This window comes from Onychomys torridus, chromosome 6, assembly GCF_903995425.1.
Source record: "Onychomys torridus chromosome 6, mOncTor1.1, whole genome shotgun sequence".
Taxonomy (NCBI): domain Eukaryota; kingdom Metazoa; phylum Chordata; class Mammalia; order Rodentia; family Cricetidae; genus Onychomys; species Onychomys torridus.
Window position 1 is genome coordinate 9,712,927 of NC_050448.1, and position 13,917 is coordinate 9,726,843.

At 44.1% G+C, this 13,917-nt stretch overlaps 1 protein-coding gene across 7 annotated transcripts in view; it reads left to right on the top strand.

Moving 5' to 3' along the window:
* Positions 1-547: 547 nt before the first annotated feature.
* The window catches only part of Phc3 (polyhomeotic homolog 3), a 72,417-nt gene continuing 59,047 nt past the window's right edge, over positions 548-13,917 (top strand). For 5 of the 7 annotated variants that reach the window (XR_004945167.1, XM_036189489.1, XM_036189490.1 and 2 more), the window contains exons 1-4: positions 548-602; positions 4,220-4,385; positions 8,106-8,261; positions 11,906-11,983. Coding sequence is in view for 6 of the 7 variants with exons in the window: in XM_036189489.1 (XP_036045382.1) it covers positions 589-602; positions 4,220-4,385; positions 8,106-8,261; positions 11,906-11,983 (414 nt within the window). In the remaining variant the exon portion in view is untranslated. The remainder of the gene's footprint in view (positions 603-4,219; positions 4,386-8,105; positions 8,262-11,905; positions 11,984-13,917) is intronic. The other 2 variants (XM_036189494.1, XM_036189495.1) reach the window with 2 other exon arrangements.

Sequence of the window (13,917 nt, forward strand, 5' to 3'; positions counted from 1 at the left end):
AGTAGAGATTTACTTACTTCATGGATCTGTGAAATAAAGTCATATATATGTATGGATGTCTACAAAATCCACTCAGCAGATTAAGACTACTTCGGATACTTATCTTTAATATTTTACAGTTGTACTCAGTTTTTGGCCTTCTTTTTTTTTTGAGACACGGTCTCCGGTTTCATATATCCCAGACTAGCCTTAAACTTTCTATATAACAGCCTAGGATGACTCTGAATTTTTATTTTTCCTGCCTACCCTCTCCACGCCCCACCACACGCGGGTGATGTGGTGCTGCTGGGGACTGAACCTAGGACTTCATGCACGCTCTCTCAACTTCTACATTTCCAGCGCTAAGCAGAACTTTCTCATTTTTGTCGCAGGCCCCGGCCTCAGACAAAGATTCAGAATAGAAACAGGGTGGCCGGGAAGGAACGCTCCCAAGTAGGGAGACGGGGGCCACTTGGCGGGGCTGAGCTGGCGGGAGACAGCTGGCCTCACGTGACCTCAGGCCCCCTGGGCAGCTCGGACCCCGCCCCTCCGCGCTTGCAGGGAGGGGGAGGCGCATGCGCACCCCGCGTTAGTGATGGAGGAGAGAAGATGGCGGAAGCGGAGTGAGTGACTTGCTGGTGACTGATGTCGTAACCGGGGGGCGAGTGAGGGCAGCGACACGTCCCCCTGAGGGAGCTCTCAGGGTCCCGAGGCTGACAGCGCAGGGCCGAGGAGAGGCGGGAGCCGCGGCGTGGTGGAGGAGCCCGGGCAGGGGAGGAGGAGGATGGCAGGTCCCGTCAGCTCCCCTCGGGAGTGCGTGTGGCGCGGTCCGGCCCCGCGGCCCTACCCGCACGGCCACCCCGGGACCCGGGCCTCCGGGGCCTCCCGGGACGCCAGCCCTGGGGCGCTCTTCCGGGGCTGTCACTCCGGCGGCGGGCCCAGCCGAGGTGTGTCGGGCTGGGCGGGCGCCGCCAGGCCTGGGCTCTGGCTCCTGCGGCCCGTCGCCGTCCGTCCGTCCGTCCGTCCGTCTGTCGGGCTGTGCGGCGGGAGCTGCGGGAACCGCGGGGAGGCGTCCGGGCCGCAGCTGCGGCTGGCCGAGGCCCCGGGCCTTTCCTTGCATTGCCCCTCCGGGCTCGGGCTGCAGCGGGCTCGGGCTGCAGCGGGCTCGGGCTGCAGCGGCGTGCCTCCCTCCCTGCAGGGCCGCATTCTTGTGCGACGCTGTGTTGGTATGCTGGGTTAGCGACTTGAAACTTACTGGTTCCCGGGTAGGCCTCTGGCATACCAGAGCTGAACGGTGCTGGTATTTCCATGTCAAGCCCATGCGCTTACCAAAAGAGTTCTTTTGTACCAAGCCTCGAAATGTCTGCGATGATTTTTGGCCAGTTGCACTCACCAGTGTTTAGAATTGATGTCTAGGTTCACTGTGACCATTTTTGGTAGGTCAGAACTCCTTGCCGTCGTCGCATTTGGGCTTGAGAGCACAGCTGAGCAGAATAAGACTTTGAAAGACCAGGGTTTGAGATGGTGTCTTGAATGTCATTAGCACATGGTGCAGAAGTGTTAAGACAGAGGGTAGTTTGGTCAAGATTTTATTTACCTTACTGCTGATTGTGTGCAGTATTGAACAGGTACCATATGACGCTGTGGTTTGGTGATTGGAAGGCAATTAAAAAACAAGCAGTGAAGTGTAAAAATGTTTGATTCACCTTACAGTAAAAGGAGTTAGAGAGAAATCATTCCCTTCCGTTTTTCCTTTCACCTTTTTCCCTTGTAAATTGGGTATAATTCGGATATGGTGGGCTGGAGAATGTGGAGTCTCATTGAGGCCAGCCTGGGCTACATAGTGAAACCCTGTTTTGTTTTAGAAAGAACAGCAATGTTCTCATTACATTCTTGCCAACGATGGGAATGTCAGTTAGTTCAAACTTTATTTCTCAGGAGAAAAAGACAGATAAAGGAAGAGAAACTAGTAAAACTTCGAGTGGTTTCTGACCCTGGAGGACAATACTGTGCTTTTCGTTTGTAACAGCATGGAAGCCTTTGCAATTGACCTCAGAAGTTTGAGTTTATTAACATAAAGATTTCTTACTAGGTGAGACTTTGTGCCGCAACATAAATGACATGAGATTGTAATATTAGAGGGAAGAGATGAGAAAGTTTGATACAAAAATGTACTTTACTTGCTGTATATAGGAAAGTGAGTCAGCTATATTCCACCACCACCCCAAATTTTAGAGCAATTCTCCATGAAAAAAGATTTTTGTAAGGATGTAAGAAGTTGCTTTTATTTGCTGCTTCATTTCCCTAACTTGTTATTAAGCTAAACTCTGTTACTAGAATTAGTAAGGTCAATGTTGTAGACTAATAAAAAAATTAACTTAAAATTTTTATGTGTATGGGTATTTTGCGTTCATATATGTCTCTGCATTACTCCATGGTGTGTGCCTGGCTCCTCAGAGGCCAGAAGAAGGCATCTGATTCTGGGACTCAGTTTCTGAGGGTTATGAGCCTCTGTGTGGGTGCTGGGCATCAAACCCAGACCCTTTTCAAGAACAGCCAGTGGTCTTAACTATTGAACCATCTCTTCATCCTCACTATTTTTAATTTTAATTTTTTTTTTGTTTGTTTTGTTTTTTGAGACAGGGCTACTCTGTGCAGTTTTGGAGCCTGTCCTGGAACTCACTCTGTAGACTGGGCTGACTTCAAACTCACAGAGATCCTCCTGCCTCTTGAGTGCTGGGGTTAGAGGTGTGCATCACCACCGCCTGGCTTAAATTTTTATTTTTAAATTACTTTTTTTTTTTTTTTTTGAAACAGGGTCTTGTAGCCTAGGCTGGCTTCTTACTTATGTAGCTAAGGATGACATCTTTCTCAAAGTGCTGGAATTACATGTGTGTGAGCCACCATACCAGGTTTAATAAGACTTTATTTTTAAATAACCACGTGGCACCTACAGTTAAACTAGTGAATATAAGTCCTTAAGAATCTTCACTAAAGAATAACTTTGAGGGGTAGAGAGATGGCCAGCAGTTAGCAAAGGACCCAGGTTCAATTCCCAGCACCTACACTATGGCTCAGAACTCTTAACTCCCCATATGCATGTATAGGAGTACACAGGCACAAAGATACATATGTTCTTTCCTCCAGACACCCAAGAAGACAGAAATAAGTAAAGAACTCTGATATTGCTTGGTTTCAAATCTGTCTTTTTTGAGGTAGGGTTTCTCTGTGTTGCCTTGGCTGTTCTGGATCTCAGTTTGAAGACCAGACTGTCCTTGAACTCACAGAGATCCACCTGCCTCTTTGCCTCCTGATTATTGGGATCAAAGGTGTGCATTACCACCGTTGGGCTTCAAATTATCTTTTATATTGAAAAAACATTTCACATAATATATTTTGATTAGGGTTTTTTCCTTCCTCAATTCCTCCCAGATTCTCCCTATCTCTCTACCTATCCAACTTTCTGTTCTTTTCCTCTCAGTCTTTTTTAAAGAAACAAACATAAAAACAAAAACAAAACCCCAGAAACAACTGGATGGTGGTGGCTCACGCCTTTAATCTCAGCACATGGGAGGCAGAGGCAGGTGAATCTCTGTGAATTCCAGGACAGCCTGAGCTACACAGAGAAACCCTGCCTCAGGGGATGGGGGAGAAGAAAAAAGAAAAAGAAAACTCCAGAAACACCCCCTCAACCCATAAAAGCAAAAATCAAAATAAATAAGCAAAAGACCAAGTCTAGACAAAAAATTGCCAAAACGAAGCAAAATGAAGCAGAAAGTCCACCACGTTCTTTCTGCATTGGCTAACTACTCCTGGGCCTGGGACCTGCCCTGTAGTGTGCTTGGTAGATAGATCCAGTGAGACTCCATGGAGAAAATTTGTTTTCCATTGCCAATGGGTGTCAATTCAGATAGCGTATGGGTTAGGACTAGGACCCAGTGTCCACTCCTCTATGGAATCTGTCCTTTTTCACTAATGCAAACGGAAACTTCAGTGGAGGTTTTGTCTCTGTTGTTGTTCTGCGTCATTTGAATTCAGTTTAGCAGATACTACCCATCAACTGTTCTGTGTGTGGGGAACTATGTTTCCCTCCTATTTGGTGATTGTGTGCTAGCTTTATTGTATTAAGGCCTCCCTAGACATTTAGGCTCTGAACCAATTCTGTCTTTGTCGTGAGTATTCATTAAGGCTCCCGAGATAGTGCTTTTTACCAGTACTGGTCCTTTGTGTTGTCTACTAGATTTAAGGATCACAGTGCAACTATGGATATCGAACCAAACTCTGGAACATCTTCTGTGTCAACCACAGCCAGTAGCACCACCACCACCACCATCACCACTTCCTCCTCTCGAATGCAGCAACCGCAGATCTCTGTCTACAGTGGTTCAGACCGACATGCTGTTCAGGTACTTCAGCTATATGCTAGGGGGGTGGGGGGTGGGAGGGAGTGGGGTGGGGGTGTGGGGGGCTGTTAAGACTGAAGATGGCAGGCCGCTGTGCCGATGTCAGCTGTATGTGTTGATTCCTATGCTAAGACAGTAGAATTGTAAAAGTTCAGGCTGGGGAAGTAGCTCAGTGGTTGAGGACTTGCTAGTCTGTGTTTGATCTTTAGCACTGCCAAAAATCAAGTTAAAAAAAAAACATTAAGCTTTTAAAAACCAATGAGGTTATTTAATAATTGTACTGTTGAGAGGGCTTACATTTGTCTACATGATGCTTGTAAGATTATGTGTCAGAAAAATTATAATTGAATGTCTCTAAGTGCTGCTGTAAGAGTGAAAATATGACTTATGAGATATTTAGGATAGCTGCTTTTCTGTTTTAATTTTATATTTGAGCCACCATGCCACTTACAGAGAGCTTCTCACATTCAGGTGGTATGAGAGCACTAAGCAGGAGGCCTCTACAGCCTTTTGTGGTACAGAGGGAAGAGAATGTTTAGAAAAATTTTTACATAGTCACTTAATTGAGAAAGTAAAATCGGCCTAGTTGAACTTTAGACCAACAGAGACAATAAAGTATTGTTTAAAAAGACGTGAGTATTGCACCCTGATGGGTTTTCGGTGTGCCCTTGGATCCCAGGAAACAGGAAAATGCGGATGACACTGTGTACTTTTATCAGTTACTGTGAGAGTTAAACAACATCTAGAACTGTGGGGACATTACAGATTTCTAATGAATGACAGTGGCGTCTGTCTATTGAACAGTTTTTATGTGCCAAGTGTAATAAATGCTTTCCTTGTGTGGATTATCTTGTTTAATCCCCACAGACCTCTATACAGGAAGCATTTTACAAATGGGAAGACAAAAATAGGCTAAATAATTCCAAATTCACATTGCTGATAGGTTTTCTACCTTCGGCTCTGCCATTGACTGCTCTGCCTTCTCTGGCCAGGTTCTCGAGGCTTCTGTGTCTCTTGTCTTCATTTTATAGGCTCTTCAGTTGCATTCCTTAAGGCGTTTTAGTTTTGGGGTCAAATGCTCTTTAATAATTGCGTTCTTCCAGTTTGTGCTGTCCTCCTGCCTGAGCTCTTATTCCAAGGTAGATAGAGAACTGTTGGAGACCTAGGCAGCTCAGCAGAAAGTCAACCTTGAACGCACAGTGTGCTTGTAATGCCGCCTTTTTTCTCTGTGGTGAGAGATATATGCAGGGATATTAGAGTGAAGAGCATCCAGATGGTATGATATTTGACCATGCTATTTTTTTCATTCTCACTTAAGCTGGGTATTTATTTATAATGAAATGTTACTAGAGACATTGCTGATGTGTCTCACAGGAAGTCAAACTCTAGCTGTTACAGATCGTTGGATTACCTCATCTAAAGTGTTTTCAAAGCCACTTACATAGTTCTCTTAACTTTCAAGCTTTCTTTTTAGTCATGTGGATTTTCTTCACCCTGCTTCCGTAGAGAAGCAAAGTAAGAATATTGTGCTTTAATTTGTCATTACAGTGTCTGGTGAAGAGACTATGCTGACATAGGGCGTTACTATTCTGAGGAGATTGGGCATCAAGTTGATTATTCACTTGTTATTGAGTGTGAGTTTTTAGAAATTTGATATGGAATTAGAATATCATATATGGATTTACCTGACCAGAGAGAAATATTATAGTTGTGAGTCATTTAGTGTTTTGTTCATAGTTTTCTGCTATGAGGACTCAACTAGGAGTCTGTGAGAAGAGTTCAGAGCAGGAACAGTCTGTAGTTGGAGAGAGATAGGAACACACACAAGTGAACAGTAACTGGTGGAGATCCGAGTGAAGGGATTCATGGCTTTATGTCAGCTCTCCCTGCTTACCCTGAGGCAGTCCTGTGAGACTGCTGGAGTGCTGAGACAGAGCTCCGCTGTTCAGAGTCACGTGGGCTGACGAGGCAGTCTGACTTACCTTTGAACAGAGGAGTTTCCTGTAGTCTTTTTAGAGTACTTGACCTCTGTGTAGGCTCAGACTTTACCCTTGTTAACAAGTACTATAATTAATGGTTTCTCTGAGTTTATTTTTTTAACAAATTTACTCAATTTTATTAAAAACATTGGATATATTTGTGTAAGAGTGTTGTGCCTGCGTGTATGTATGTCCACCAAGTGCATGAAGTACCCAGGAAGGCCTAGAGCCGGAGCTATGGATGGTTGAGAGCCACATGGGTGCTGGGCACTGAATCTGGGTCCTTTGGAAGAACAAGTATTCTCAACAGCTGAGCCATTGCTCCAGCCCTGTACACATTTTTTATGTGTGTTTTGGCCTGCATGTATATACATGTACCTTGTGCGTGCCACTTACCCACCAGAAGGTGGTGTCAGATGCTCTGCAACCACAGTTATAGGCAGTTGTGAACTGCCACTTGGTGCTGGGACCAAACTTGTCCTTAACTGAGCCAACCTTCCAGCTCCAGGAGTTTTTCAAATATTCTTCCACCAGAGTCCCAGGAGCTGGTGAGCTGGTGCAGCAGATAAAGGCATTTGTCTCTAAGCTGGACCTCATGAGTCTGACTCTCGGAGCCCACGTGGTGGAAGGAGGGAGGCAGCTCCTGCAAGTTGTCCTCAGACCTTCACACACATGCCTGGTACACCCATACACAAAGAAATGCACTTTTTAAAAAAGATTAAGACTGTTCCTATGTAGAAATATAAAATTGGATATTTTTTTATAAATTTAAAAATTATTTTCAAAGAGAAATACCTTTTTAATTTTATACATTTTTTTTGTTTTGTTTTGTTTTGTTTTTTGTTTTTTTGAGACTAGGTTTCTCTGTGTAGCTTTGGAGCCTTTCCTGGAACTCACTCTGTAGCCCAGGCTGGCTTAATTTTATACAATGTTTAATATAATTGTAGACTTTGAGACATGTGTAGGAAAGTGTAAATCAGACACTAAAGGTCATCACTAACAACATATTCACCTTTATTATCTCCTTGAGTATTTTAAGACCAAGTGGTATCCTACTCAAATGATTTTCTTTACCTTGTGATGTGTTGGTACTTCATATTATTCTATAATACAGAAGTCACTAGCTATACCTGTAGCAATTGATATTAAAATTAAAATTCAAGTTCAGTTTAAAGTTAAAGCCTACTTTACTCCAGCCATCTTTGTGTCCTCCTGGACGTGCAGCTGGTGGTCATTGCGTGTATCTGTCATGTGTCACTGTTGCTAACGACTGCCTGGTGAAAGCACTCAGCACTCCCGAGACTTAGCAAGTTGTGTACAGAAAGGCTGTGAAGTTGAGACTTACTGCTAGTCTAGGGAGGGTGCTTGCCTGGTCAGCAGCAGTATGCTTTCGGACTAAAAGTAGTAGAGTTCTATATCCCTTTACTAGTGAGGTTTTGGACTACTAATGAGAGTTAAGGTTTCACATATTTGTCCCATTCTACTCTAAGTGAATGATCTGGGTAATTTAACCTAGTGACATGTAACAATAGGTAAATGTGTCAGTAAGCTCAATGACATTGACTATTAAAGTGGTAAAAACTTAAACTGCCACTTTTTATCCTAAAGTTTATGGTTAAGCTGATGGTTGATCTGGAGTTAACAATGGTAGAGCCTGTGCTCAGCATGTATAAAACCTCTGAACTAGAGGGGAAAGACAGAGGTTGAGATGCTGGTTTGACATAGGGTCCTTACCTTATCACAGGTAATTCAACAGGCATTGCATCGCCCCCCCAGCTCGGCTGCTCAGTACCTCCAGCAGATGTATGCGGCTCAGCAACAGCACTTGATGCTGCACACGGCCGCCCTTCAGCAGCAGCATCTAAGCAGCTCCCAGCTCCAGAGCCTTGCTGCTGTTCAGGTGAGAAACTAAGCGGACCACTTATGAGGCCACAGTTTATGCTAGACACAGTGTAACTGAAAATAAGTAGGCAGGTGTTCTGCCGGGCATTCTTAGGTGGCCTGTGATGCTTTCCCCTGGAGGAGATAGGTTGGTAGGCTGACAAATACAAGTTCACTGGAGGAGAATGGGTGGGTTTGTGTGTTGTCTAGTTGCTCTTGACCGAAGCCAGATAAATGTTCTCTCCATTGTGTACTTTTGTCTCTAAAACTTTAGGACGTTGACTCCCTAAGGTTACATGAATTACATTTTTCTTTAGCCAAAAGCACGTTTGTTTTTTTTCTTATGTAGGTAGTTTATATTCATTAGAGAAACATCAAGTGGAGTAAAATTATAAGAGGAAGATGTAGAGGTGCTCATTCCTTCTACACCTATGTCACTCCTGCTCTGCAGAGGTGGTCATGTGACAGTATACAGGTGTGTGCGTGTGTGCGCGTGCGTGCGTGTGTGCATGTGTGCATGTGTGTGTGCGCCTTTCTAAAAAATGAAATCAGTCCTGTCAGTAACTTAATTTTATGATTAAATGTTTGTTTTTTAGAAAACATTTTCATTAATATTGTAGTTTAAAAATTTTGTGAGATTTAGTTGTTAATCTTAAATCTTACCAGAAAATAATCTTAATTCACAGAACCTGAAAAAAAATGTATTTCTGTTATCCATAGGTACCAGCTCTTGCTTCTTTTTAATAGTGTGCTTTTGAATTTTTTTTTTCTTTTCTTTTTTTTGGTTCTTCGAGACAGGGTTTCTCTGTAGCTTTGGAGGCTGTCCTGGAACTCGCTTTGTAGACCAGGCTGGCCTCGAACTCAGAGATCCACCTGCCTCTGCCTCCTGAGTGCTGGGATACAGGCATGCGCCACCACCACCCCCCGGCTTTTTTTCTTTTTTTTTAAAGACAGGGTCTTCTTACTATGTAGTCCGGCTGGCCAAGAAGTCACAATCTAGACCAGGTTGGCCTCAGTCTCACAGAGATCCACCTGCTTCTGCCTCTGAAATGCTGTTATTAGAGATGTGTACCACTAAGCCAGGCTTCAATAGTAGATTTTTTTTTTTTTCCCAAGACAGGGTTTTTCTGTGTAGCAAGTTTTGGAACTTGCTCTGTAGACCAGGCTGGCCTAGAACTCACAGAGATCCATCTACCTCTGCCTCCCGAGTGCTGGGATTAAAGGTATGTGCCACAACCACCAGCTTCAATAGAATTTAAAATAATACTTTAAATAACAGTTATATTTATGATTTAAGAAAATTGAAACCCACAGACTGTTAATATATCTTGAGTTTGAGTTTTTCTCTTCTCTTCTCTTCTCTTCTCTTCTCTTCTCTTCTCTTCTCTTCTCTTCCTTTTCTTCCCTTCCCTTCCCTTCCCTTCCCTTCCTCTTCCTCTTCCTCTTCCTCTTCCTCTTCCTCTTCCTCTTCCTCTTCCTCTTCTCTTTCTTTCTTGACAGGATTTCTCTGGCTGTCCTGGAACTTAACTCTGTAGACCAGGCTGGCCTCGAAATTGGAGATCCACCTGTCTCTTCCTCCTGAGTGTTGGGATTAAAGGCATGCACAAAACTGCCTGGCTTCACTTTCTTTTTTAACAAAATTATTAGTGGTTTTGGTGTGTTGTGTGTGATTACACATGAGTGTGTGATTGTGTGTACCCAAATGTCCGAAGTATGTACCCATGTGTGCACATGGGGAGGCCAGAGCAGGATGCTCTCTCTCTGTAGTTCTCCCATCTGATTGCCTTGAAACAGGGTCTCTCAGGAATCTCACTGTTTCAGCGAGGCTACAGCCTGCAGGATCTCCCTGCCTTTGTTCTTTAGTGCTGGGCTTAAAGGAATCTTTCCCATACCTGGCTTTTTGTGTGAATGCTAGGGGTTCACACTCAGTGTCCTTGGGCTCACAGAGCAAGTGCTCTTACCCACAGAGCCATCTCTGCAGCTGTTAGTGTCTTTGTGATGGAGTAGGGAGCTCAACTAAAGATAACAGAGGAGTGAAATTGATGGTGGCTGTTCTCACAGTCTGAAAAGTGATTGACCACAGTCATGTTGTTTGTTTTAGTTTTGGTTTTTGGTTTTTCAACACAGGGTTTCTCTGTGTAGCCCTGGCTGTCCTGGAACTCACTCTGTACACAGGCTGGCCTTGAACTCACAGAGCTCCACCTGCCTCTGCCTCCCCAGTGCTGGGATTAAAGGCGTGCACCACCACCATCTGGCATATTTTTTGTTTTGAGTGAATCAGCTTATTAAGTAGATAGTAATCGAAAGTAAAAGGTTAGATAAATAGATACAAAGAAAAACATTATCAAATCAGGTGCTCAAAATAGCCAGCAGGGCAAGCCCCACTGAGGCAGTCAGTTGTCGTTCCTAACAGAGTGTCCTGGATGGAGAAGAGTGTCCTTCAGGTGAGGTTCCCAATCAACAGCACAAGCAACAGCAGAGAAGTAATGTCATCAGGTCAGGGGTTTACAAACAGCCAGCCAAAAGAAGCCCAACTAGCTGGAGTTCCCAGTAGACATGCCCAGCTGGAGCAGGGTGTCCTGTTGGGTGAGGCTTCCAAGTAAAAGAATGCGTAGCAGTGTATAGAGATAACATCATTACATTGGTGCTTGCAACCTCCAGCAAAAACCAAAAGAGAAGTGAGGAAGTCGTCCAGAGTTTCCAGATGAGCTTTGTCTGCATAGCTGAGCTCCACCCACACCCCTCCCCTACTTCCAAACTTCCAGCTTTCCTTTCCCTTTTGCTCTATTATTTACTTACTTAAAGATTTTATTATTTATTTATGTGTATGTGTGTGTTTGTATGCACACCTGTGTGCTAGTGCCTGTGGAGGCCAGAAGAGGTCATTGGATCCCCTGGAGTTGCAGTTACAGGCAATTGTGAGCCACTTTTGATGGATGCTAGGACTCCAACTCTGCTCCATCTGCAGGAGTAGCTCTCTTCACTACTGAGCCGTCTTTCCAGCCCAGTGCAGGGCTTTTATTTCATGGGTAGACATAAGAACACTGGATGGGTTTTACTCTGGGGCTGTTTTGCTTCCTTCTCCCCTCATGTCACAGAGTTAGTGAGTCCAGCCCACCCCAGACAAGGGGTCTCAGTAGACACAGACATAATGGACATGCTTGGGGCTGAAGTTTGTGGGGGCAATTCCACTTCTAGTACCAGCTACTCAGTGAGCTCAGACAACGTACACCAGTCTACCAACGCAGTGCACATCATGAGAGTGCAGAGAGGCCTTTGAGATGGCTTAGAGGGTAAAACACCTGCTGCTAAGCTTGGCAACAAGTTTGATGGACTGCGTTTCACACCTGGACCTAGAGGGTGGACGCTGTGTTCTGTGAAGCACATGCATACAAAAACACAAAGTAAATACATACAGAAGTGTGGAAAGAAGACTAGCCAGTGCGGCCTTTGTTTTCACTTTTCAGCTTTGCTTTTTCTTTAAAAAAATGGCCAGGGTCAAGCCATGTTTAATGGAAAATGATTTGTTTCATACATAGACTTGAGCATTTTTATTGTAGTTTTATATTATTGTGGCTCAAGGAAGTGTTTATTTTTTTCCCCCTCAAGGAAGTTTTTAACTTTATGTTTTACAGACATATTACAATAGTTTTATTATTTTAGGCAAGTTTGTCCAGTGGAAGACCACCTACATCCCCCACAGGAAGTGTCACACAACAGTCAAGTATGTCCCAGACATCTGTAAGTATCCTGAAATTTCTCCTGGATTTAAAATGGTTAGTTGTTCTTTTCCAAAAGGAAACTTGTTATTTATGAAGCTGCTATTTAATTAACGAGTACCTGGAGATGGGAGTAAGAAAGTTGGAGATATAACTTTTGAAAATTGGGTTTTTTTTTTTTTTTTTTTTTTTTTAAAGTCTTATTTTGCTGGGCATTGGTGGTGCACACCTTTAATTCCAGCACTCTGAAGGCAGAGGCAGGTGGATCTTTGTGAATTTAAGGCCAGCATGAACTATATAGTAAGTTCTAGGACAGCCAGGGTTACACAGAGAAACCTTGTCTTGAAAAAAAAACAAACAAACGAAAAAGTGTTTTTTTTTTTATTATGATTTTATGTGTGAGGTACTTACAGAAACTATAATTCCAAGTAAATGTACTTTTAAATGATGTAATTAGTGCTACTTGTCCCAAGCCAGACAGCACTGTACCATGGAGTATGCCAAAACTGAGTGGCTGGCTGGGTAAAAGAAGTATGAAGGGGTGGAGGTCAGGTACAAATAACATCATGTGTATTTTGTTCACTGTTCTGAGTAGCTAGCTGTTCCACACGTGATTTGACCAGAAGCACATTACAGTAGCAGAGACACTTAACAAAACTCAGTTCAACAGTAGAGAGACATGTAGTTGGATTTTTTGTCACCAGTTCCCAAATAATGACATGGAGACTTTAATTATGAAAGCTCAGCCTTCGCTTAGGCTTGTCCCACTAGCTTTTATAACTTAAATGAATCCCTTTATATTAATCTACATTTTGCTATGTGGCTTTAACCTTTCTTCCATTCTGTGTGTCCAACTTGTTCCCTAGTGTCTTTCCTGTGCCGAGATTCATCTACTTCCTCTTTCTTCCTCGAAGTCCCACCTATACCTCCTGCCCAGCTATTGGCGGTTCAGCTCTTTATTAAACCAGCCACAGCAATAATCTATCCTTACACAGTGTACAAATATCCCACAGCAGAGACAGGTTGTGGTAACAGAAGTCTCTAGGAAGTAATAATGAGCAATGAATTATTAGGTGGCAGTCTATTCATGTTCTCCTGGTGTCCTCCATCTGTTCTGACTCCTACAATCTTTTCTCCCCTCTTCTCCTTGGTTTCCCAAGATGGGGGTGGAGGCACAACCCGATGGAGACCTCCAATTTAGACACTCCGCATAATGTCTGATGGTAGGTCTCTGCACCCACTCCCATCTGCTACCGGAGAAAGGCTCTATGAAGACTGGACAAGGCACCATTCTATGAGTATAGCAGGAATCATTTCATTGCTTTTTTTTTGGATCAGTCATGTTTGGTTCTTCCCTAGATCTCTGGGCTAGCCAGTCTCCAATTCCTGGCCAGCTAGGCACTGTAGGGTGGGGGCATGCTCTTGTGGCACGGGCCTCAAGTTAAACCAGACATTGGTTGGTCACTCCTGTAAATTCTGAGCCATCATTGCCCCAGTACATCTTGCAGGCATGGCAGGTTGTAGGTGGAGGGTTTTGTGACTGGCTTGGTGTCCAGGTTTTTCTTTCCATAGCCTGCAGAATACCTTCCCATACCAAATAGACTAGAATGTAGGGTGAAGGCTCCATGCAGGCACCAGCTTGACCTCCTATACTCATGAGATGGGAGGTTGTTGTCCTCAGCAACACCCTCCCCGCATCGTTTTTTGGAGATCAGCCCTGTGTCCTAGCGTCTACCTGGGTTGTGGGGGATCGCCATGGGGCCTCATCAGCCTACAACTCAACTGAGAATGCAGTCCAGTTCCACTGGAAGCCTTGCTTGGTTACAGAAGACGGCCAGTTCAGACTGCACATCCTTCATTACTAGGAGTCCTCATTAGCTTCCAGGAAGTTTCCACTGCACTGTGTTTCCACACTGTTCCCTCAAATATCCCCCAATTTCAGCTGTCTCTCCCCAC